The sequence below is a fragment of the Arachis ipaensis genome, chromosome B9 (assembly GCF_059453495.1).
Source record: "Arachis ipaensis isolate K30076 ecotype BB chromosome B9, ASM5945349v1, whole genome shotgun sequence".
Taxonomy (NCBI): Eukaryota; Viridiplantae; Streptophyta; class Magnoliopsida; order Fabales; family Fabaceae; genus Arachis; species Arachis ipaensis.
Window position 1 is genome coordinate 1,861,813 of NC_142444.1, and position 24,027 is coordinate 1,885,839.

General features: G+C 42.1%; 3 protein-coding genes across 3 annotated transcripts; 2 read left to right on the forward strand and 1 right to left on the reverse strand.

Moving 5' to 3' along the window:
* Positions 1 to 4,114: 4,114 nt before the first annotated feature.
* LOC148543512 (uncharacterized) lies at positions 4,115 to 6,224 on the reverse strand. The gene is made up of 3 exons (XM_088498068.1): positions 5,882 to 6,224; positions 4,652 to 5,475; positions 4,115 to 4,351 (listed from the first exon to the last, which is right to left on the reverse strand). The coding sequence occupies exons 1-3, from the start codon at positions 6,222 to 6,224 to the stop codon at positions 4,115 to 4,117; spliced, it is 1,404 nt and encodes a 467-aa protein (XP_088354194.1).
* Positions 6,225 to 9,264: 3,040 nt separating this feature from the next.
* Positions 9,265 to 9,828, forward strand: LOC148543513 (protein FAR1-RELATED SEQUENCE 5-like). Its single transcript, XM_088498073.1, has one exon. It carries the CDS (start codon positions 9,265 to 9,267, stop codon positions 9,826 to 9,828), a length of 564 nt encoding a protein of 187 aa, XP_088354199.1.
* Positions 9,829 to 15,668: 5,840 nt separating this feature from the next.
* Positions 15,669 to 16,223, forward strand: LOC107614688 (uncharacterized). Its single transcript, XM_016316831.1, has one exon. It carries the CDS (start codon positions 15,669 to 15,671, stop codon positions 16,221 to 16,223), a length of 555 nt encoding a protein of 184 aa, XP_016172317.1.
* The last annotated feature ends 7,804 nt before the right edge of the window (positions 16,224 to 24,027 follow it).

Below are 24,027 nucleotides of genomic sequence, written 5' to 3' on the forward strand. Positions count from 1 at the left end.
TTAATTTGAATCGATTTAGATTTGAACACCCTAAACATTTTAAGTAAGAATAGTGAAAATTAATTAATGTTAAGTCAAGTATAAGATAAGTACACCGAAAAATATTAATAGTCTGGGAAAAAAATTTAAAATTTGATGTGCTGTAAAAACAATTTCATATTTATATATTAACAAAAATATGTAAAATATTCTATATTATACTTTAAATTAAAATGCTAGCCTTATAAAGAATAAAAGTGAGCAATATTTACTATTCGCTAATTCTATATTTATTATTATTATTATTATTATTATTATTATTATTATTATTATTTGTTCGGTAGATCGAGTACCGGACGGTTCGGATTAGTATCTTGGTTGATGAGGGGGGGGTCTTGCCTGATCGTAAGTTACCGGGTTGGAGTAGACGACGTCCCGAGCACTTCGTGTAAGGAGGGGAGTGTCACCTGCAAAGACACTCCGACGCTCTAGTCAGCAAAGTATGCAGGCGAAAAAGGGATGAATGGTACGTGACGTACCTTGGGGGAGGGGTAAGACCTTCTCCATATATACCGTGTCAGAGGTGGGCCCTGCAGGGGCAGGCCCACCTTTTTCGATGATTCCTTCGCACAGCTGTAGCAAAGCTGTCAGGGACGCGTGTCCGGGTCGGCGACTAAGCGCCTCACTCTTGACCGTTCGGGTCGGGTGGTGCTCGGGTCGGGCTGGCCTGCAAATGGTTTGGACCAGGCCATAACAGTGCCCCCAACGCGCCAGCAATGACCGTGAGGGTTGTTGGTGGCGTGTTATCTCTTCTTTCGTGTGTTGTCGCCAGGTCGGCCGCCCGTGGAGGGGACGTGCCTCTTGCGCGCGTGTCTGTTCGTTGCTGAGGTGATCATTTGTCGCCTCGTTCCTCGCGCAGAGCATTAAATACTCATAATGGGTTAAAAACCCCGCGCGCAAAGACTGTTTTGCCCTTAGGCCTTTCGCGCTCCTTGAATGGCAGTTTTAAACAGTTTTTTCTTTGTTTTCTTCTCATATCTTCACTCCAATAATCTTCATCTTCCCCTTCTTTGAGTTTCCCAGAGTGTTGTTTCTGCATTCTTGTGCATTCGCTTCTCCAATCATCTCTTTCGAATCTTCGCAATTAATCCAGGTAATCATTCATCTCTTCGTTCTCTGCTTCGTGTTTATTTTGCCTTTTCCATTAGTTCTTTTGCATGTATGCTGTTTGCTTGGTTTTGTATGGTAGATGGCCTTTAGTGCCAAGTAGGTGCGTAAAGGGGGTTACCATTTCAGGGTAGGCTTTTGTTTGAATTTTGCCTTAGCCATGCTTGATCCTAGCTATTGAATAGGTTTAAATGTAGTTTCTGGATTTTTTCCGGACTCCCGGCCTCATAGACTAACCGAGTGGTACCCCACTGTAGGTATGCCTCGCGTCGTTTCTCGAGCTTCTCCCTCCGCCGCAAATTACGACCCCTACGCCTGGGTGACTGCCGACGTGAAGGACTCCCCGAACCAGATGGGCGAGGAGGAGTTGACGGAGTTCCACCAGGGTGAGTACTTGTGCGGAGGGACAGACGAGGAAGCCAATTACGACGTCTTTGTTCCTGCCCCCAACGAACGACTATATGAGCTTAACTTCCATTCCCCTCAGGTCCCCGACTGGATCTGGTTTTATAAGTACATGTTCACCCAGGTGGGGGTTCGCATCCCGTTTTCTGCTTTTCAAATGGCGCTCCTTAACCGGATCTCCGTGGCACTGTCGCAACTGCATCCGAACAGTTGGGCTTCTATCCGCTGTTTCGAGATGGTATGTGAATATTTGGAGTTGTCGGCGTCCATTGACGTCTTTCTCTTTTTCTTTAACCTCACGAATCCTTCGAAGGAGGGGAAAGCGAGGAAAGGGTTCATGTCCTTCCGATCTGCCCAGGGTCGGAGGATTTTCGGCTTGTTCGAGGACTCTTATCATGGGTTTAAAGACAAGTATTTTAAGGTGCGTCCGGTCAGAGGTCGTCACCCCTTCTAGCTGTCGTTAGAAGGGGAACGCCTCATCCCGACGTACTGGAGCTTCGGGGCAGGATCTAACACTTTTATTAAGGTGACTTATAAGGGGATGTCCGTCGTGGACAAAAAGGTTGCCGATGTACTGTTGGCTGTTTTTGGGAAGAATCATGTGAACCCCCACCTTTTGATGGGTGACCGGTAGGTCGCCAGAAACTATATTTGTGAGTTGTTTTGCCTTGTATTTTTTGCGTTGCTATTGCCTCACTTGGTTGTGCCGGTTTCACGACTAACTTGTTTAATTGTTTGTTGCAGTGGAGATGTCTGCTTCGGTGACATGGCTTGAGGGTTTGTACAAGACCTTCTTGGCAGACAGTGATGAAGAGAAAGCTGACGAGAAGGTTGACGGTAAGCCGGAGAACCCTCCTGAGGAAAAGAAGGATCAGGCGGTGCCTTCCCCTCGTGACACCGAGATGTCTGACAAAAACTCTGCCGGGGCGCATGCTTCCCCTATTCCCGAGGAGACGGCCGGCATTGGGCATTCTTCCTCCATCCAACAAGAGGATGATGATTTGAAGCTCATCCCTACTCCCAAAAGGCAGAGGGCATCTTCTAGTCCCGAAGGAGTTCTCACCGTGATGGAGAGAAACTTCGATGCTGGGGCTTTCATTGACTCCCAACTAATCGCCGGCACAGAAAATCACTTTCTCTGCACCGAGCTTGCGAGGCAGGCGAGGTGGATGTATCGTACCCTTCTCCGCGGTGCTGTAATAGTCCAGAAGGCCGAGTTCGAGTTATCGGGGATGCAGTCGCTGCGCCGGAAGCTCGAAGCTGCTACTAAGGCCAACAATGAATTCAAAGCTCAAGTTGAAATGCTTTAAGAGCAGCTGTCCGGGACGGGGAAAAAGCTTAAGGATGCTGAGGAGAAAGTCGCGTCTGCTGAGGAGAAGCTGGAGGCCTTCGATGCTACCATGTCTCGTTTAACCGAGTGGGAGATGGCTTTGGAAAATCAGCTCAATGCCACGCAAGGTCGGGTGGTCGCTCTGGAGAAGGAGCGTGATGCGGCCGTTTCGTCGGCCAAGGCTGCCCAAGCTGAGATCGAGGAGCTCAGGAAGAAGTATAAGGAGACCGTGAAATAGGGAAAGAGCGCGATCTTCATGACTCAAGAGGCACTTAAGGCCCAGGTGAAGATCGTGGCTCCTGATTTCGATACGTCGGCAATTGGGGTCTTTAAAACAATCAAGGATGGCAAGATTGTCGATATGCCCAAAATGTGATCTCTTTGTACTTGGTGTATTTTGCTTGTAGAACTTGTGGAACTAGTCTTTTGATATACTTTACTGGTCGCCTGGTCGGCTTTTGGTTATCATCTTTATCCGTTCATCTAGTATTATTTTCGTTTCATTTTGCTACCGCTTGGTTGGTATTGGCTTTGTCGCTCGTGTTTGCTTTACCATTTTGGTAGTTTGGCAGGGCCAGGTCGTGGCCTTTAGTATTGCCGTAGCCGTTTGTTATGGCTTAAATTTAGGTGGCTCCCAGGGTGATCAGTCCCGGGGTGCCGTATTGTGATTCCGTTTAACGTATTATATGGAACTTGTTGTCGTGGGATGTATAAGTAGGGAAAAATCAATAGAGAGGTAATTTTGACAAGTAAACATTAACCGGTAATTGAACAAGTCTATTATCGTAGCAAGTGCAAAAGTAAATTATTAAGCTCGTTAGGCCGCCTGGTCAGCGTTCTTGAGCTAAGAATAAAACCTTCTTACGTTACCTGCATTCCAAGTTCTCGGGACCTCTTTACCGTCGAGCTTCTCCAATTTGTAGGCGCCCTTTCCAATCACTTCTTTGACTCTGTAGGGGCCTTCTCAGTTCGCCGCCAGTTTACCTTCTCCTTGGGTCGGTAGCCCGATGGCATTGCGTCGTAGGACAAGGTCGTTTTGCTCAAATTCCCTCTTGAGCACTTTGGAGTTGTAGCGCAGGGCCATTCTTTGCTTTAGTGCTATTTCCGACAAATGGGCTATTTCGCTAGCCTCGTCTGCCAGGTCTTTTTCCACCGCTTCTTCTACTCCCTTTAGGAGTAATCGTGGGCTTGGCTCGCCGATCCCTACGGGTATCATTGCGTCCACCCCGTATGTCAGGCGGAAAGGGGTTCCCCTGTGGAGGATTGCTCGGTTGTTCGGTAGGACCAAAGAACCGAGGCGAGTTCGTTGGCCCATGCCCCTTTTTTGTTATCCAGCCGCTTCTTGAGGCCCAGCAAGACGACCTTGTTTGCAGCCTCAATTTGACCGTTTGTCTGGGGATGCTCTACTGAGGAGAACTTCTGCTTTATGCCCAGGCCGGCGAGGAACTCCATGAATTTCTTGTCGGTGAACTATGTCCCGTTGTCAGAGATGACGATTTCTGGGATGCCGAATCGAGTTATCACTTGCCTCCACATGAACTTTCGACAATTGGCTGAGGATATGCTCGCTAGTGGTTCAGCCTCTATCCATTTGGTGTAGTAGTCGATAGCGACTATGAGGTATTTGACTTGCCCCGGGCCGACCGGGAAAGGTCTTAGTAGATCGACTCCCCATTGTGCGAAAGGTCGGGAGGACGTCAGTAGGCTTAGTTCTGTTGCCGGCGCTCTGTGGAAGTTGGCGTTCTCTTGGAACTTGACACATTTCATTACGAACTCTTTTGAGTCGACCATCATCGACGGCCAGTAATATTCAGCTCGGATGAGCTTTCTTGCTAGGGCTTTGCCTCCGATGTGGTGACCGCAGCATCCCTCATGGACTTCTCTGAGTACGTAGTCCGTCTGGTCGGGATGGAGGCACTTCAGCGAGGGCTGGCTAAGTCCCTTTCTGAACAGTTGGCCTTGTATGATCGCATATTTGGCCGCCTCCCTTCTCAGTGCTTTAGCTTCCTTCTCGTCTTCAGGGAGTTTGCCGTTTTCTAGGAAATCAGTGATGGGGTCCATCCAGGAGGGGCCTATCTTTGTTAGGTGGAGGGCGACTGCCGGTTCCTTTATCATTCCTTGAATAAGGGACCTGTTGCCGACTCCCGGTTTTGTGCTCGCTAGCTTTGATAGGAGGTCTGCCCGTGTGTTCCTTTCCCTCAGAACGTGTTGGACCACGACCTCCTCGAACTGTTTTGCCAGCTCTTTGACCTTTTCCAAGTACTTTTGCAATAGCGAGTCCCTGGCTTGGTAGCTTCCGTTCACCTGCGAGGTAACGACCTGTGAGTCACTGCATACTTCCAGCCTTGTAGCCCCGACTTCTCGAGCTAGGATCAAGCCGCCCAGAAGGGCCTCGTATTCCGCTTGGTTGTTTGATACAGGAAACTTGAACTTGATTGATTGTTTGTATATGACCCCGGCAGGACTTTCCAAGATGATCCCACTACCCCCGGACGTTTGGTTGGAGGCCCTGTCCACGTGGAGCCTCCACCGTATGCCCGTTTCTTCGGTTGGGTCCCCGCTACTTCCACCAAGAGGTCTGCCATTGCTTGTGCCTTGATCGCATATCGGGGCTCATATCGCAAATCATATTGAGATAGTTCGATGGCCCAAGTCATCATTCTTCCCGATTAGTCGAGTTTTTGGAGAACTTGGCGGATTCTTTGGTCCGTTCTTACGACCACTTGGTGACACTAAAAGTACTGCCGTAGTCTTCGGGAGGAGGTTAGCAGTGCTAGAGCCAGCTTCTCTAGTTTGCTGTATCTTAGTTCTGCTCCTTGTAGCGCTCTACTCACGAAGTAAACTGGTTGTTGAATCTTCCCTTCTTCCTGTACCAAGACTGCCGCCAGCGCCTCCTCCGTTATGGCCAGGTACAGGTAGAGCGGTTCTCCGACTTTTGGCTTCCCGAGCACGGGTGATGTTGCTAGGATTTCTTTGAAATGATTGAATGCTTCCTCACACGCCGGGGTCCAATAAAAACTATCCCTTTTTTCATAAGGTTGAAAAATGGCAGCGCTCTAGCAGCTGACGCTCCGAGGAAACGGGATAAAGCGGTGAGTCTTCCAGATAGCCTCTGAACATCCTTGACGCAGCCCGGACTCTTCATTTGGAGTATTGCTTGGCATTTTTCCAGGTTGGCCTCGACCCCCCTTTGGGTTATCATGAACCCTAGGAACTTCCCTGCTTCCATGGCAAAGGCGCATTTGAGTGGGTTGAGCCTCATGTCGTGTTGTCGGAGGGAGGTGAACACGTTTCCCAGGTCGCTTATGAGGTCCTCAGACCGGGTGGTCTTTGCGATAGTCATAATAGAGGCTCTTGTTTCCCCCGGTCCGGTCCTTCAGAGGTCGGGGTTTCGACAGAATTCCCTTCTCGGCTATCTGTTGGTAAACTTCTATAATAGGGACTATTTAAAGGTCTCCATAAGCCGTAGATGAAGGGATTGAATTCTTATTCCTTCTAGGGGATTCTATTACTACACCTTTATGGGACCCAACTGTAACTCCAAAGAATATGGGTATAAAAGTTAACCACCTAGAATCGATCTATGACCGCTAAACAAAAGGAGTCCTTTACTAAGTAAGCTAGGCAACCGTCTTTACCCGCCTCAACCGATCTAGGGGGTGTAATTGGTGAATTTCCCGACACAAGGAAACGCTCGGGACGTCTTGCTCGGACCGCCATCTCTGGCGTGTTCCTTCTGTCTCTCCCCGATGCCGTGCTGCTGGGTTTGGTTGTAGGCGGGCTGCCGCTTGTTGGCGGTAACGACCTGACTTACTTCCTCATCATTAATGTATTCCCTGGATACACTCTGGATCTCCTGCATTGTCCATACAGGCTTCATGGTGAGGTGCTTTCTGAAGTCATCGTTTAGAAGTTCGTTCGTCAGGCATAAGCTAGCAACCGAATTCGTCAGCCCGTCGATCTCCAAGCATTCATCGTTGAATCAGTCTAGGTATTTTCTGGTCGGCTCGTCGGACCTCTGAGTCACTCCAAGTAAATTGATTGGGTGCTTTGCCTTTGCGATTCTGGTTGTAAATTGGGCTAGGAAGGCGCGGTTGATGTCCAAAAACCTGGTCACCGAGCCCTGCGGGAGGTTATTAAACCACCGTATTACAGGTCCTGCTAGGGTGACCGGGAAAGTGCGGCACCTTACCTCGTCTCCCACTCCCTCCAGGTTCATTCTGGCTTCGAAAGTCGTGAGGTGCTCCTGTGGGTCTTGAGTTTCATCGTACCTCATGTCCGTTGGCTTGTCAAAGTGCTTTGGCAGCCGGACCTTGAGGATGGAACGATGAAATTGGATTGTGCCCATTATCACTGGTCCCCGTGTTCTCACTGTTCTTCCCTCGTCGTCCTCCCGACGAGTGTCCTCGCGGTTTCGATCTGTGGTGCGCCTCCTTTCGTGCCTGGTGTAAATGATGGGGTCGCGGCGTCTTCTTGCGCGTCCTTCCTCCCTGGCACTCTCGGGCTCAGATCGTGGGCTAGCTGTTTGTCGGGAGCGGCTTCTCGGGGGGGGGGGGGACGGGAGTAGATTGATTCGGGAGTTTGTTGGCGATGTTCCCGGTCTACCAGCCGGCGCTCTAGGTCCTGCATCATGTGACGTAGTTCTTGCATTATTCTGGCACTGTTATCGCCAGTTCCCCGAAAGGGCGCATTTCGAGAGATCGTGAGGTTCGTCTTGGAGGGGACCTCATGCGCTCCCGGGAAAAAGCCACGGAAGCTTCCCCTCTGCGCTCGGTCTCGCGGTCTGTTCCTCCTGGGTCCAGTACAACGTCCATTCAGGCGATCCCCACAGACGGCACCAATGTTCGATAGGTCGGGTACCGGACGGATCGAATTAGTATCCTGGTTGATGAGGGGAGGTCTCGCCTGGTCGTAAGTTACCGGGTTGGAGTAGACGACGTCTCGAGCACTTCGTGTGAGGAGGGGGGTGTCACCTGCAAGACACTCCAACGCTCTAGTCAGCAAAGTGTGCAGGCGAAAAAGGGATGAATGGTATGTGACGTACCTTGGGAGAGGGGTAGGACCTTCCCCATATATACCGTGTCAGAGGTGGGCCCTGCAGGGACAGGCCCACCTTCTTCGATGCTTCCTTCGCACAGCTCTCAGGGACGCGTGTCCAGGTCGGCGACTAAGCGCCTCACTCCTGACCGTTCGGGTCAGGTGGTACTCGGGTTGGGCTGGCCCGCAAATAGTTTGGGCCAGGCCGTAACATTATTATTATTATTATTATTATTATTATTATTATTATTATTATTATTATGATGAAACATGCATCCTGTTAGTTCCAAGATTGAATATGAGATTAAACAAGTTAACTTTTTTTATTAATTTTAATTTATCATATATTGATTATTTTTAAATTATAACATAAACAAAATTAAAATAGTTCCCATGAAATTCTCTTATAGTTTTTTTTTCATTGGAGATCTTTCCTAAGTTAAAGATGATAAATAATTCATTTAAAAACATTAAAAAAGGCTAACAAAATTGTTTATATTTTAAAAAATTCGGCTATCTACTAATTAATATGTATATGTTACTTTTAACAATAATGCTCTGGATCCATATAATTTTCCGAACCAAGTTCATCTATCTAATTTAATCTCGCGCGCCACTTACTTATAACAAACTTTTAATATGAACCTTCATTTTTTTATTTATCTTCAACATAAAATTTGCTTTCTTCTCTGTTTTCATTGTGTTTTCGTCTGATTCTTCTCTCTTTCTCTTTAGAATTTCGTTTTTTTCACCAAATTTTCTCTTCAAATTTTCGATTTTGTTGTCTTCTCCTCTGTTTTCTTCTTCAGATATGCATTTACGAATCAAACCGTGTATTATTCATCTAAATCGAATGTATTATTCTTCTGTATTAAAATAATGAATTATTCAAGTTTAAATTTGGATGAGAGCGATTTGGATTATCCTTGCGAATCGAATCAAGTGGACGAGATTTGAATTATTCATTCTTTAACAATTTTGGATTGAATGGAATTGAAAGGAATCTAATGCAATTGAATAAAGTGATAATGTATAATTTGTTATGATCACATTATTTCGGTTTATTTATTTGTTATTATACAATGGTCTTGTGTATGATAATATTTCGGTTCACTCATCAATAATTTTGAATTGAATGGAATGGAATGTAATTGAATAAAGTGATAATGAATAATTTCATGCTTCTTTGCTAAAACCAGTGTTGTTTAGGATTTTCTAAATTTATATAATGCATATTTTTCAGTTCATTTGATATTACACAATATCCTTATGTATGATACTATTTCGGTTTATTCTGCAATCTAGGTGTGTTGTCGATGAACTAACAATTTGTCTCAAAGGTTGGGATGACTTTCAAGACACTCGAAGAAGTTGAAAAGTTCTACAAAGATTATTCCGAACTTGCTGGTTTTTCTACGAGAATAAGGAACACCACTCAGAAGGGAGATGAAATTAACAATCAATTAATTACATGTAGTAGAGAGGGAAAATGGAAATTCAAGATATCTCCAACTCTAAAGACAAACCTTTCAGCAGAAATAAACTGTCCAGCCAGGATTTATGTACATATATTGAAGGACGTTGGTCTTTGGATCATTTTTAAAGTTGTTCTGAATCATTCACATCCTTATTGTCCAGATCGAACAAAGATGCTGAAACAACACAGGCAGCTAAGCATGTTTGTGCATTGTACCATTGAAAATAACGAGAAAGCCAAAATCAGACTGAGTAAAACATATCAGTCATTTGTAGCAGCAGTGAGTGGTCATCGTGAACTAAATTTTATTAAAAAAGATGTGAGAAATTACATTACAAGAAAAGTACGGAATATTTCCGAACAAAATGATGCCAAAGAATTTAGTTATCACAATAATTTAGAAGCACGTGAACCAAAAATTCAAGGAAAATGAGTCTTTTTTATTTATCATTTCATTATTTGCCTCAAAGGCAATCCGCTTGACCAGTCTCTTTCGTGTCCAGTGTGCCACCCATGGTGGCTCAGGAGCATCATCTGCTTCTCAATTAAGAAACTTCATTTCATAAAAATATATTAACATTAATTCCTTAAAATAGTTTACATATGCAATAACAGAATGATCACTTTCACAGCTCCTAAGTTGGGCTTTTAACTTCTTGTTTTCTTCAACAAGATCAACAGTAGTTTCGGCCTCCCTTAGTTTTTCTTTAAGAAAACCATTTTCTGCTTTAAGAATGGTGATTTGTTGTTCAAGTTCTTGATTATCCAGCAAGAAGCATCTAATTTTTTTAGAAAGGTGGTCTATCATAAGATGAAGAGCTTCAGTGTCAGGGTTATAGGTGACTACCTGTTCAACGTGGTCTGCAATAAGGCATGGTTGAGACTTAGTTTCGGATTCTTCATCATCTTCAGAATTGTTTTCCAAGTCCTCCCAAGAAGCCATCAGACCTTTCTTCTTTCCCTTCTTTGGCTTTTCTTCTTTCTTCATCTTAGGGCAATCTGACTTGAAATGCCCAGTTTCTTTACAGTTGTAACAAATCACCTTGCTGAGATCTTTCCTTTGTTTCCTAGAGCTGCTTCCCTTGTTTTTCTCCTTAAACTTCACCATTTTTCTGAATTTTTTTGCAAACAACACAAATTCATTTTCAGAGAAATTATCACTGGATTCATCATCCAGGGGGTTAGAAACAGATATAAAAGCAATTCCTTTCTTTTTTGAATCTTTTTTCAAATAAATGTTTTCAAAAGCAAGTAGATTTCCTCTCAAGTTATCATATGTCATGGAATCTAAACCACTACTCTTAGAAATGATTAAGGCTTTTTTTTCCCACTCTTTAGTAAGACACCTTAGGACTCTCCTTACAAGCACAGAATCAGGATACTTAATCCCCATAGCATCCAAGCCAACAATGATAATGTTGAATCTTTCAAACATTTCATCTATTGATTCTCCTTCCTTCATTGAGAATATTTCATATTCCCTGTTCAACATGTCTATCCTTGTCTTCTTTACTATGGTAGTTCCTTCATGAGTGATTTGAAGTTTGTCCCAGATTTTCTTTGCCATTGTGCATCGTGATACCCATCGGTACTCCTCAAAGCTAATAGCACAGTTGAGCAAGTTGATAGCCTTGGCATTGAGCTCCACCTTCTTTCTATCTTCTTTGGTCCAGCTTACTTCTGGTTTGAGTGAGATTACTCATTCAGCACTTGTAGTGGTTGGAAACTGAGGACCTTCCAAGATAATCTTCCAGAGTCGGTAATCCACTGCTTGCACAAAGATCTTCATTCTCTCCTTCCAATAGGTGTAGTTCTTCCCATTGAAAAGAGGAGGTTTGTTGCTTGACTGTCCTTCTGTCAGATTGTAGAACACCAGAGTTGAGCCACTGTTTTCTGCCATCAGGATCTTTTCTCCAAGCTGCAAAGCTTGATCTCTTTGAGACCAAGCTCTGATACCAATTGATGGTTTCAGTGGATAAGAAAAGGGGGGGTTGAATCTTAGCCCCTTTTTCACTTGATAACACTTGCTGGTCTTTGAAACAACTTCTGGAGACTTTTTTATTTTTGTCTCGTCCCTAGCCACGAGATTTTTTCTTTTTATCTCGTGACCCGACACGAGATATTTTTTAGTTTTATCTCCTGTGCAGCAGAAACAGAAATAGAGTAGAAGAGAGAGAAAATCACACCCAGATATATCCTGGTTCAGCTGTTAAGTGCAGTGCAGCCTACATCCAGTCTCCATCACAAAGATGATGGAATTTCACTATAATCATTCTTGATTACAAACACCAATTCTTCCTAGGAACTACCCTTCCTATCCGGGACAAGTACAGAATCTAAACTCCAATCCTGAACTTGACTTGGTCACTGCCAAGCTTTCAACTGCTAAGTGCTAACCCAACTTGCAAGGGGATTCCCACAGAATCATAAAACACAAACAGATGTACAAAGGACCTCTAAGGACATCTATGGCTTTTTCTTTTAATTTTGCACTCTTTACCTTTTTCCGCTCTATGGCTTTTTCATACAAACCTCACTGTTTGCCTTTTTCCATGAGACTCAAGACAGACAAAATTAAACAGAAAATTATAAAATAGAAAACATTGAAGGAGAGGAACTTCTGTTAGCTTAGGTAGCTATGAGAACTCTGTGCTTTGCACTCTCACTCCTTGCTTCAAGCCCTGGCTGTTCACCCTTATATATAGGGAGAAGCCTCCATGGTTGAAACCAAACCAACCAAGCTAATCTTCTTCTTCTTCATGGAAACCGGTTCGGCCAGAGAGAGAGAGGAGAGGAAACCGAATGTAAAACCCAACATGCAATTACCTCTGGTCCTTCCTTGGTCACCAATCTTCATCAATCCGAGCCCTCCATCTTACCTTGCCCTCCAAGACGGACTTCTAGCCCTTGATGCTTCATGATGATGATAGCTTCATCTGCTCCAATCTTCTGCCTCTTCCATCACGTAGCCACTGTAGCTACTTCCTGTGGTGGTTGAGCAAAGACAGAGACAAGCCATCCCTCCAAGGATCTTCCTCTACTGACCGAAATCTTCTTCATCCATTTTTGGGTATGGAGAAGCTGAAATATCTTCACCAAATCTTACCATAAGTGATGAGAATCTCAGCCACAGCATACTTTTTGTTTTCTTTTTCTTGCCATTATTGTGATGGTCTTGTTACTTGCTTCTCCTTCTTTTCGGTGGTTAGGCTTAGCTTCCATGGTTTCTGTGATATGACCGAAAGAAGAAGAAAGAGTAGAGAGAGAGGAAAGAGAAAGAAAAGCAAAGCTATGAGTGTTAGATAAATTAATTAGGTGCAACTCTCCATGCTTTGTGTAGTAGCGTGTAAGCTACACTCAATTGCCATCAAATCACTTGACATTTTCTCTTTCATGTTTCCAAGGTAATTAACTTAAGCAAAGAAAATTTGAAATCCACCACATGATGGAAATGGAACCCGTTGGAAGCATGAAGCAAAAAAAAAATTTGCTTTCTCTCTCAATTGGTTTTAGACCAAGCAAGCCAAAACAATTTGGGCTAACAATAAGGTTAATAGAATCTGGCCCATCTAAACAATTAAGCTAACATTCATATCCTAATTTGCATAAGGCTGAATTTTGATTTCATACTGGGTTTCAGATCTTTTCTTTTTATTCGGCCCAAGAAGTATAACTATAATCTCAGCCATCATGATCTCAACAATATAATATCAAGGCTGAGTATATGAGTTGGGCTAGCCAATATTTTTCGGCCCAATAGAAACCTGCACAAACAGAATTATTAAATTAGCAATTGTAATTATGAAGATTTTAATTAATAATTTTGTAATTAATTATGTTAATAATGTTTGATCATCATCAATTTAAATTAGAGTTTTCCAAACTCATCAGTGTTCTTTTCTTAGGACTCCACTATAGCGTCCTCTCCTTTCATATGGCTGAATCATTCTTTTTTTTAAAGTTTTATTTTTGTGTGTTTGATTATGAATAAACCATCACTCACATAAGTATGTGAACAATAATTTGTATTTGAGTCTTATGGTGTTATGCATCTGCTGGATGATAAATTATCTGCTAGTTACCTTGATTTGTTTTTGTTCTTCTCCTCCAATTTGAGGAAAATCACTCTCATACTATTGTCTTCTTGCTTGTCATTTTGTCCTTTATATACTTCTGTAACTTTATTCATCAGATCAGATCTTTTGCTTGTTAAGTTTTAATACTGTGTGTGCTTAATGATGTATAAAACAGCACTCATATAGTCATCATATGAGTATGTGAATTGTAATGTGTATTTAAATCCCAAATTGCTATGCAGTCTTTGGAATCTTATTCTTCCGTTAATTATTATGATGCTGAAATTCATAATTTCCAATTTTTATTATGAAAAAATCAGAAGGATCTAGTTGAAATAGAGTGAAGCAGAACCCATAAATCATAAATTATCTTGTCACAGGAATGAGTACTCACTTGAAGCACATTGCAAAATCGGAAACTTCACCAAGCAAACATTAGCTTCCACTATATCATATTACCATGATAAATGATATGCACACGACTTACATTAGTACAAGTTAAACACAATTCTGATTTCATTAGATAACATTTTACTGAATTTTCTTTTAGTAAGGTTTGCTAATATATTGGAAGTTCAAATACTATATGTCAGATTTGTTCATTTTTTTAAATATCTTTAAGACAGACAGAAGGAAAATACAAGATGAAAACACATAACCTAGGAAGCACCGATACGACACGCGATACGGACACGACACGACACGGATACGTCGACACGTTCTTTTTATAAAATATTGGATACGACACGTTTAGGATACGTTGTGAATTAAAATTTAAATAATATATTAAATTAATAAAATATCATATTATAAATATAAGAGGAAATATAGTTGCATAAAAAAGTCTAAAAATTATACAATTATTAAAAAAATAAAAAATTTTAATCTACTCTTACCATCTCGCTAATAGAAAATGTATCAATTTCTTCTCCTCCAAGTCCATCCGCAAATACCACAGCTTCTATGTTTGGTTCATCTAAAGATAAATATGAAACCTCACTCAGATCTGGACTATTGTCATCAACTCTGCTTCTATTAATTATTTTATTTTTAAATTTAAATTTTGATTTGTTTTATTTTAAAATATTTTAAAATAAAAAAAAAATCGGTTAATTGGGCCATAAAACCACAAAATCGGGTCGTACTCGTTCGGATTCATGACAGCTTCACCAAAATTCTGTATCGCAAGAAGACACGTCACCGATACGCTCGTTTGAAGTATCCGTCGAGTGTCGGTGTCGGATTCGTGTCCGACACGGATACGCCGGCACCATAGGAGAATCCGTGCTTCATAGCACATAACTAGATAATTATATTTCTAAGTATTACGTTTGTATCGTACCCTATAAACTCAGAATTTATCGACTTATATTTTGGTCACGTTGGGAAAATCAAACTTGCAGTCAAACGAAAGCTTATCATGTAAACGTTACTTCCCAAGAATTTCGGCTGAAGCCGAGATTCGCTCAAACCAACCCTTGAACAGTCCAAACCCTAAGTCTATAAAAACGGTACCAACATGAGTAAGTACGAACAAGCTATACAGCAACCACTTAATTACATACGCGAACTTTAAAGAGATGTTTTCAACTGACTTGGACGTCGGAGTCCTTTTTGTAGGTACCACACGCTCGAGTTCGTGTTCAAGGCAGATACTCCAAGTGACAGACGAGGTCATCTCTTCAAGAACCGACGTATAGCACGGAGAAGAGTATCCTTGCCAAAACATTTGACACCCACCGTGGGGCAACGCCTCACTTTTTAAGCATTAACCTAACGAGCATTTACTTTTCTTGTGCTGTTTTCTTGTCCTTCCTCTTTGCAGGGACGTAGCCGAACCATGACAGATCACTCGGTGACCCCGCAACACAACCCCTCTAACGCCGAACTTTTGGCAGCTAATGCCGCCTTATTAGCAGAAAATAAGCGTATGGCAGAGTTATTGGCGTCAAAATAAAACAGCGGTGAAGAGGATAAGGACAAAAAGAAGGCCAACAGTCACCCCCATGAAGACCACCAAGTAGAATCAAACGCGAAAACAGGAGAAACGCCTCCAAAAGGGGAAAGACGACGACAATGTCCTTTTTCCAAAGAAATCATAGATTTTGAAATGCCTAAGAATTTTACTCTCCCAACAACCTTGAAACCGTACAAGGGGATCCGAGACCCTAAAATTCATGTGACGAAATTCGAGTCCATGATGTTTCTTTACAGTGACTCAGATCCCATCTTGTGTCAGTCTTTCCCCACTTTTCTAGATGGTACCGCGTTATTATGGTTCTCTAATTTACCTAAAGGATGCATTTCGAACTTTGACGAATTCGCAAAGCTATTTACTAACCATTTTGCAGCTTCCAAAATTTACGTAAGAGATTCAGATTATCTCAGCACAATCAAACAGGGACAACATGAAAGCTTAAAAGAGTACATGACACGTTTCACAGAGGTAGCCATGCAGATCCCTGACCTTAATCCAGAGGTACAGTTACACGCCATCAAAAGCGGACTTCATCCCGGGAATTTCCAAAAAGCGATAGTAGTGGCGAAACCAAAAACATTGGAGGAATTTCGAGAAAAAGCTACAGGCCAGATAGAGATTGAAGAACTCAGAGAAGCTCAGAAGAACGAAAGGCCGACTAAAAGAGAAGAAGAAAGGCCTCACCGATCCATAAACAAAGATCCCAAGAAATCATTTAAACTAGCACCAAAGTTCGACTCATACACGAAATTCAACACAAAAAAGAAGACATAATTAAAGAAATCCTACACAACAAGTTGATCAAACCGCCAATCAGAGCAAGCTCGTACCAGGATAAAAAAATAAGTGGACAGAAGCAAACATTACGCTTTCCACCAGAAGTTCGGCCATACGGCAGATGAATGCGTAGTAGCAAAAGATCTGCTAAAGAGATTGGCAAGGCAAGGCCTTCTAGACAAGTACATCTCCTTTAGAAAGCAAATGGAGATGACAAAAGACGCAGAAAAAGAAAAAGAACCCTGGTAAAAGCAGGTGGAAACACCCCCATCCAAAGGAATAATAAATTACATCTCAGGTGGCTTCGCAGGTGGCGGAGCAACTACCTCGGCCAGGAAAAGGAGCTACCGAACAATGATGACGATGGAAGGATCTCGTCCAGAACCACAAACCTCGGCCCCAACTTCCCGTATCGACTTCAGTACGGCCGACTTCAAATCACCTTGCCCGAACTTAGACGATCCGGTCGTCATCTCAATCCATATGGGAGAATTGACAGTAAAAAAGGTCCTGCTCGACCCAGGAAGTAACGCCGATGTCTTGTTCTACTCAACCTTCAAAAAGATGCATTTCAGTGACAATGCACCGCAACCATCACCTGGAGAATTGGTAGAGTTCTCTGGGGAAAAGGTATCGGTATCAGGATATATTTGGCTAAGAACGACAATTGGAGAATCTCCAAACTCCAAAACATTAGATATTCAATTTCTAGTAGTTGATTGTCCTAGCCCTTATAACATTATCCTAGATCGACCATCACTAAACGCCTTTGGGGCCATCGTTTCGATGGTCCATCTTTGTGTAAAATTTCCCTTGTAGGATAACATGGTGGGGACGGTGTACGCTGACCACAAAGAGGCCAGGCAATGCTACAACGCAGGTCTCAAAGCAACAAAAAAGGAGAACACACCTCGAATTCATTCGGTGTACAATTTCGAAAGCCTCCCAACCTTGGCCGAATTGGACCCTCGAAGCGACAACAGTCGTCCTATACCTACGGATGACCTAGAAAAGGTACAATTGGGCCGAGACGAACAATTTACTAACATCGGATCCGCTTTTCTTGCAGGAGACAAACAAGGCCTCATCGACGTATTAAAGGCCAACACCGATCTTTTTGCATGGACACCAACAGATATGCCAGGAATTGACCCGAACTTCATATGCCACAAACTGGCAGTCAATCCTAACGCCCGACCTATACGTCAAAAGAAAAGAAACTTGGGGACAGAAAGAAGAAAAGCAGCAGAGGCAGAAACGCAAAAGCTTCTAGAGGCAGGATTCATTCGGAAACTTCAGTTTTCCGCATGGTTAGCCAACGTAGTAATGGTATGAAAGAGTTCGGGAAAATGGCGCATGTGCGTGGATTTCACCGATCTAAACAAAGCGTTCCCCAAAGATTGCTACCCACTTCCTAACATAGACAGATTGGTAGACGACACCTTAGGATTCCCAGTACTCAGCTTCATGGACGCCTACTCAGGATACAATCAAATACTCATGCACCCAGAAGACGAGGAGAAAACAACATTCGTGACCGACCAAGGCAATTTCTGTTACAAAGTGATGCCCTTCGGGCTAAAAAACGCAGGGGCAACTTTTCAACGATTGATGGATAAAGTCTTTAAAGAACAGATCGGAAGAAATATTGAAATATATGTAGATGACATGGTGGTCAAGTCAAGCTCGGAAAAACAACATAAGCACGACCTCAACGAAATCTTTGAGCGACTCAGAAAACACAACATGAGGTTAAATCCGGAGAAGTGCGTCTTCGGTGTACAGGGAGGAAAATTCCTCGGATTCCTACTGACTAATAGGGGAATAGAAGCTAACCCTGACAAATGTCAAGCAGTAATCAACATGCAATTTCCTCAGACCCTGAAAGAAGTCCAACATCTCACAAGTCAGTTAGCAACTTTATCCCGCTTCTTGCCAGCAGCGGCAGCCAAGTCTTATCACTTTTTCAATACCCTAAGAAAAGGCTGATAAATTCATCTGGACGGAAGAGTGTGAAGAAGCATTCACAAAATTCAAAAATATCTTAGGATCACCACCCATATTACAGAAACCAGAACAAGGTAAGCCACTACACATATTCCTTTCAATTTCAATTAACACAGTCAGTTTCGTGCATGTAACAGACAATGGAAAGGAATAACACCCAGTATACTTTGTAAGTAAAGTATTACAAAATGCCGAAACACGGTATCCGATGATAGAAAAACTAGCGTTCGGACTGATAATCACAGCTCGGCGCCTGCGTTATTACTTTCAAGGACACTGAGTCATAGTTCGGACCAATCAACCACTTCGCCAAGTTTTATCAAAACTTGATCTAGCAGGAAGATTGACAAAATGGTCCATCGAACTCTCAAAATTTGACATTACCTACCAATCCAGAGGATCTCCCAAAGTTCAAGCCCTAGCCGATTTTATTTCCGAATTCACCTGCGAAGTACAGGAGGCCGAGCCATGGGAGCTGTACGTAGATGGAGCATCAAATGACAACGAATGTGGAGCAGGAATACTGTTAAAAGACAACGTAGGGGTACACGCAGAGCATTCAATCAAATTCCTTTTCCAAACAACAAATAACCAAGTCGAATATGAAGCACTACTAGCAGGACTAAGACTAGCAAAGGAAATAGAGGTGTCAAAGCTGCGAGTGTACTGCAATTCCTTACTCGTGGTACAACAAATAACCGGTAATTTTCAAACTTAAGATCCTCTCTTAGAAAAATACTTGAACCTTGCTAAAATCATGATACTGAGTTTCCAAACATTTGAAATAACACATATACCCCGAGAACAAAATTCCAGGGCAGATATCTTGTCAAAACTAGCCACATATAGAGATGCCCAACATTCAAAAAATCTAGTTCATCTCACACTAATGAAACCTAGTCTAGATATGCATTATGTTTTAAGTATGGCACAGGAAGGAGATTGGCGAACTCCCACAATCCATTATCTGAAGACAGGAACGATACCAGAAGGAGAACCGAAGTCTTTTAAAAGTAAAGCAAATAATTACACCCTAATCAATAACGACTTATACAGACGAGCCTTCTCCCGACCATTACTCCGATGCCTCGGAGAAGACGACGCTAAGGCGGCAGTCAACAAAGTCCATGAGGGAATCTGAGGACACCATATGGGAGGAAGAAGTTTGGCAACAAAAATACTGCGGGCAGGTTATTATTGACCAACTTTAAGATCGGATTGTGCAACAAAGGTGCAAAAATGCGATGCATGCCAAAAATGCTTGCCACTAATACATAGCCCGGCCGAAACATTGCACATGTCCGACGTCAGCTGCCCGTTCCACAAATGGGGGATAGATATCCTCGGACCATTCCCAATATCACCAGGACAGGTAAAATTCCTTTTGGTAGCCATTGATTACTTTACAAAATGGATAGAAGCACAACCATTGGCGAAGATAACCTCGGATAAGGTACAAAACTTTATTTGGAAGTTCATTATTTGTAGATATGGTTTACCTAGAGAAATTATCTCTGACAACGGTAGGCAATTCACTGATAAGAAAATTACTTCATTTTTAACCAATTTAAATGTTAAGCACCATTTTTCCTCTGTCGAACACCCACAAAGCAATGGGCTCGCAGAGGCGGCTAACAAGGTAATTTTGCAGGCCCTAAAGAAAAAACTAACCGAGGCTAAGGGTCAATGGACAGAATTTATACCCGAAGTACTGTGGAGCTATAACACAACTCCCCAGTCTACAACAAAGGAAAGTCCTTTCTGACTAGTATATGGATCTGATACATGATCCCCCTGGAGCTCGGCCAAGTTTCGACCAGAACCGAACACTTCGATGAGAATGTCAACGAACAAACCAGACGTGTCGAGCTCGACGTCATCCACGAAGGACACTACATCACATGACTAAGGCAAAAGTCAATGCAACTGGCTATGAAATGACAATGCGACAAGAAAGTTCGGCCGAGAACCCTTAAAGAAGGAGATCTAGTGCTCAGACAACTCGAAGATGTTTGGAAACCTCCAGGCCATGGGAAGTTGGCAACAACATGGGAAGGACCCTTCCGAGTCGCTAAAGTAATCGGAAAGGGGGCTTACTGTTTAGAAACATTAGATGGAACAACCTTACCAAACACATAGAACATTTCATCACTCAAATACTATTATAGCTAATCATGTTGTAAATAGTAGGATGGCCAGGTACTCTTTTTCCTAACCACGAGGTTTTATTCCTAAAGAGGGTTTTACTCGGGTAGGTTTCAATGAGGCCGACCATCCCACATACCTCAAACATGAGAAACTTTTTTCATATGAATAAAATACATTATACTACTCAATCATACTTCGAACCAACAAAATCAAAGTTGGAATCACAAAAAAACAAAACATTCACAAGTCATAGTCAATTCCGACACCATAATTCGGAAACTCAGTCAATACAACCGGAACAAAAATCGGCTTTACCATTTCAAAAAGTACAAAATCTGTCTACTTCCAAATAAAACATAAAAAATTCAAACAGGCGGAGGAACATTTTCATCATGATCCTCGCCCGCCTTATCTTGAACCAGCTTTCCATCAATCACAATCTTTGTCATGTCAAGCTGACGAACATCAAACTCAGGTGCAAACAGTGAAACTCGAGAAACAGCTCGGTCGAACCCAGAAGTTAACATTTCTATACCTTCATCCTCGAGCTCATGAATATGAGCAGTCATTTCACCTTTCGTCTTGTCATTATCTTTAATCTCACTTTGCAGCAGGTGAATCTAATCTCGAAGACGAGCAATTTCATCCTCTCCCTCCTTCACCTTCGCAGTAAGATCAATGATAATTTCATCTTTCTCCTTTACCGCGCGCTCTAAAGCAACAACCCTCTCAACAGCGACTTGTTGCTCGGCTCCGAGCAACTTTGTAGTCCGACCAACACATAGCAGACGAGAAGCAAAAACCTAAGGGAACAAAGTAAATACAATAAGTCGAAGAAAAAACCAGCAAGAAAGACAAAAAACAAAATGCTTACAAAACTGAACATATTTTCCCAAAGCTTCCACCCCAACTCGGTGATAAGCAGCATGTCTCCAGGGTATTGAGAGACCCTGTCCGAGAGCTCGGCCAGAGGGAACTGCTCACTCCAGAGGGAATACGAACTCGTCCCAGGTATAAACCCGTGAAGCCTACGTTGACGATCAAACACTGACTTTGAAGTTTCAGCAGCACCCTTACCTCCTTCAGACAACACTTCTAAGGAATTGTCAGACCCATCCCTCTTCCTTTTCGAGGAGATCGGCTGCGCAGTAGAAAAAGCCGTATCCCCCTCACCTATCTTGGGTAAACCAGAAGCACTAACACCTTTTCCCTTTTTCTTGTCAAGGAAAGTCTGCAGCCTAGAAGAGCTCAGATGTGGCACTCGCGCTTTTACAAACAACAAAACAAAGAACATAAAAAAACTAGAAAACAACAAGCAATAAAAGGTACACACTTATATTACCTATATAAGTCCTTAATCCTTCTTTATCATTTTCTCTTTCGAAATGCAATATCTCAGGAATCGACAAGCACTCGCCAGCAGCAAAGTTTTCAATTAAAAACTCCATAACCAAATCTTCCTCCTCACTCCTATAAGCCTCAAGTACTTGCATAGGCTCGAAACACCAATACAATGTATATTTCTCTATTAACTCGTCATCAAGATAGAAAGGATACTCGGTCTCTATGGACCGAACCTTTAGAAACAAGGGCTTAAATTTTTTGAAAGATAATTTATAAAGCAAGAAGATGGAACGACCAGAAAAACTGCTTAAAAACACCCATAAACCCTTTCGAACCCCTTTCGACTGAAACAGAGAAAAGAAAACGCCTAAAGAAGGTGGATACTCAAGAAAATCCATCAAGCACTTCCCAGGAATTTGGGTGTAACTAAGAAGGGGCACAGTTAAGTTGAGTTACTCAAAAGGTGAAAAAGGAAATTTAACATGCAACTCAGTAAAACAGGGGGTGTACATATTAAAGTACCCCCAGTCTCCTCTATGCTCGCAAACCCTCTCTTCGCTGGAACAGGGAAGGAGTTCAACACTTCAACAGCAATGCCAGAATAATCCTTAACCAGCTTCATACTAAGAAGCTCATGTAGTGACTCAAAACTAGAATACGAAGAGGAACGCGTCTTAACATCTTTGTGCACCCAGTGATAAAGATCATCCTTCTTAACCTCAACCACTTTCAGTTTTTCTTTTTCCTTTTCTTTTCCATTATCCCTTTCCTAACCATGACAGAAAAGCGAAGAAGAAGAAGACAAAGTAAGAAAAGTCTAACCTTTGGAAGTCATTCTGATCGTCAAAACCAGATAAAAGTAGAGAAAAAAAGAAACTTTTTTGAGCAATTCCCAAAGGAAGCAAGCAGTACTCAAAACGCTATTACAAGCCCACTAACTAAGTGGGAGAACCAAAAGGATTAACCGTTGAAATGCCCTAAGTAAAAAACGGTTTAAAACCCGGTCATTAAGGGATTTAATTACAGCACATTCCCCAAAGATAGGGAAAAACTTTTTTTTAATAATAAATGTTTTCCAAATTAACACTTTAAACGTAAACATTTTTTTTTAAATGCATCGTTGAGCTTGGGGGTTGCTAGGTTCAACAAAACCGAGATATAAGTTGTCTAAAGCTCAACTTGCTAAATAACCGAATATGCAAGTCAAGTTTGGGGACTATGTATCATACCCTATAAACTCGGAACTTATCGACTTATATCTCGGTCAAGTTGGGAAATTCAAACTTGCAGTCAAACAAAAGCTTATCATGTAAACGTTACTTCCTAAGAATCTCGGCTGAAGCCGAGATTCGCTCAAATCAACCTTTGAACAGTCCAAACCCTAAGTCTATAAAAACGGTACCAACATGAGTAAGTACGAACAAGCTATACAACAACCACTTAATTACATACGCAAACTTTAAAGAGATATTTTCAACTGATTTGGGCGTCGAAGTCCTTTTTGCAGGTACCGCGTTCGAGTTCGTGTTCAAGGCAGATACTCCAAATAACAGACGAGATCATTTCTTCAAGAACTGACATATAACACGGAAAAGAGTATCCTTACCATAACAACGTTTATGATTTCTTTAATTATTATTGATAACAACAATAGTGGCCTTAACCCCTAACCTACAAGAGTCAACCATAGAATTCGGAGGAAAACATATTAAATTTGATTGAAGCTTGGATGGATTGAACTTGCTATGGTGCTAGCGACAGCCGACAAGGTGCAAGTTGCCAGCTTAAAAAATGACATGAAAAAGACACATACATATATTTAAATCCTCAGAGGAATGAATATGAAATCCACCATGCCTTTAAAGAAGCCTCCCTTAATCTTCTCCCTCACTCGTTCCGTGTTTCTTTTCTTTTTAAAACAAGGATTCCCCACTTTTTCTCTCATTTTTTTTCCCGAAGAAAATAACAAATTGATCTTTGATTTTTTAGTATATGGACGTTTAAATTCTTAAAAATTTAAAAATACAGTTAAATTCATGATTTCTTTAAAATTTGGACATATTTATCAATGAGTCTAATTTGTTTCATTTTATAAACTTTTTCATGAGTCCCATTTTCTGTTAGGTCTGATAAATCCAAATGAACATGAAAAAATAATATATCCAAGTTTTGAAAAGATTAAGAAGTCAAGTCAAAAAATTAATGACCTATTTATCTTTTTCTCTTCTTTTTATTACCCATGGCTATAAGCCACTAATTCTTTTTATTATTTTGTTTCCTTTTGTTTTAAAGTGTGGGTCCC

Bases quoted from the DNA above. Each gene is read 5' to 3' on its own strand.
- LOC148543513 (XM_088498073.1), top strand. From the start codon at position 9,265: ATGACTTTCAAGACACTCGAAGAAGTTGAAAAGTTCTACAAAGATTAT.
- LOC107614688 (XM_016316831.1), top strand. From the start codon at position 15,669: ATGATGTTTCTTTACAGTGACTCAGATCCCATCTTGTGTCAGTCTTTC.
- LOC148543512 (XM_088498068.1), bottom strand. From the start codon at position 6,224: ATGACTATCGCAAAGACCACCCGGTCTGAGGACCTCATAAGCGACCTG. The intron at 5,476-5,881 runs GTGTGAGGAAGC...TATGCGATCAAG, and splicing joins AGTTTTTATTGGACCCCGGC to GCACAAGCAATGGCAGACCT. The intron at 4,352-4,651 runs GTAATGAAATGT...AACGGGACATAG, and splicing joins TGGTCGACTCAAAAGAGTTC to TTCACCGACAAGAAATTCAT.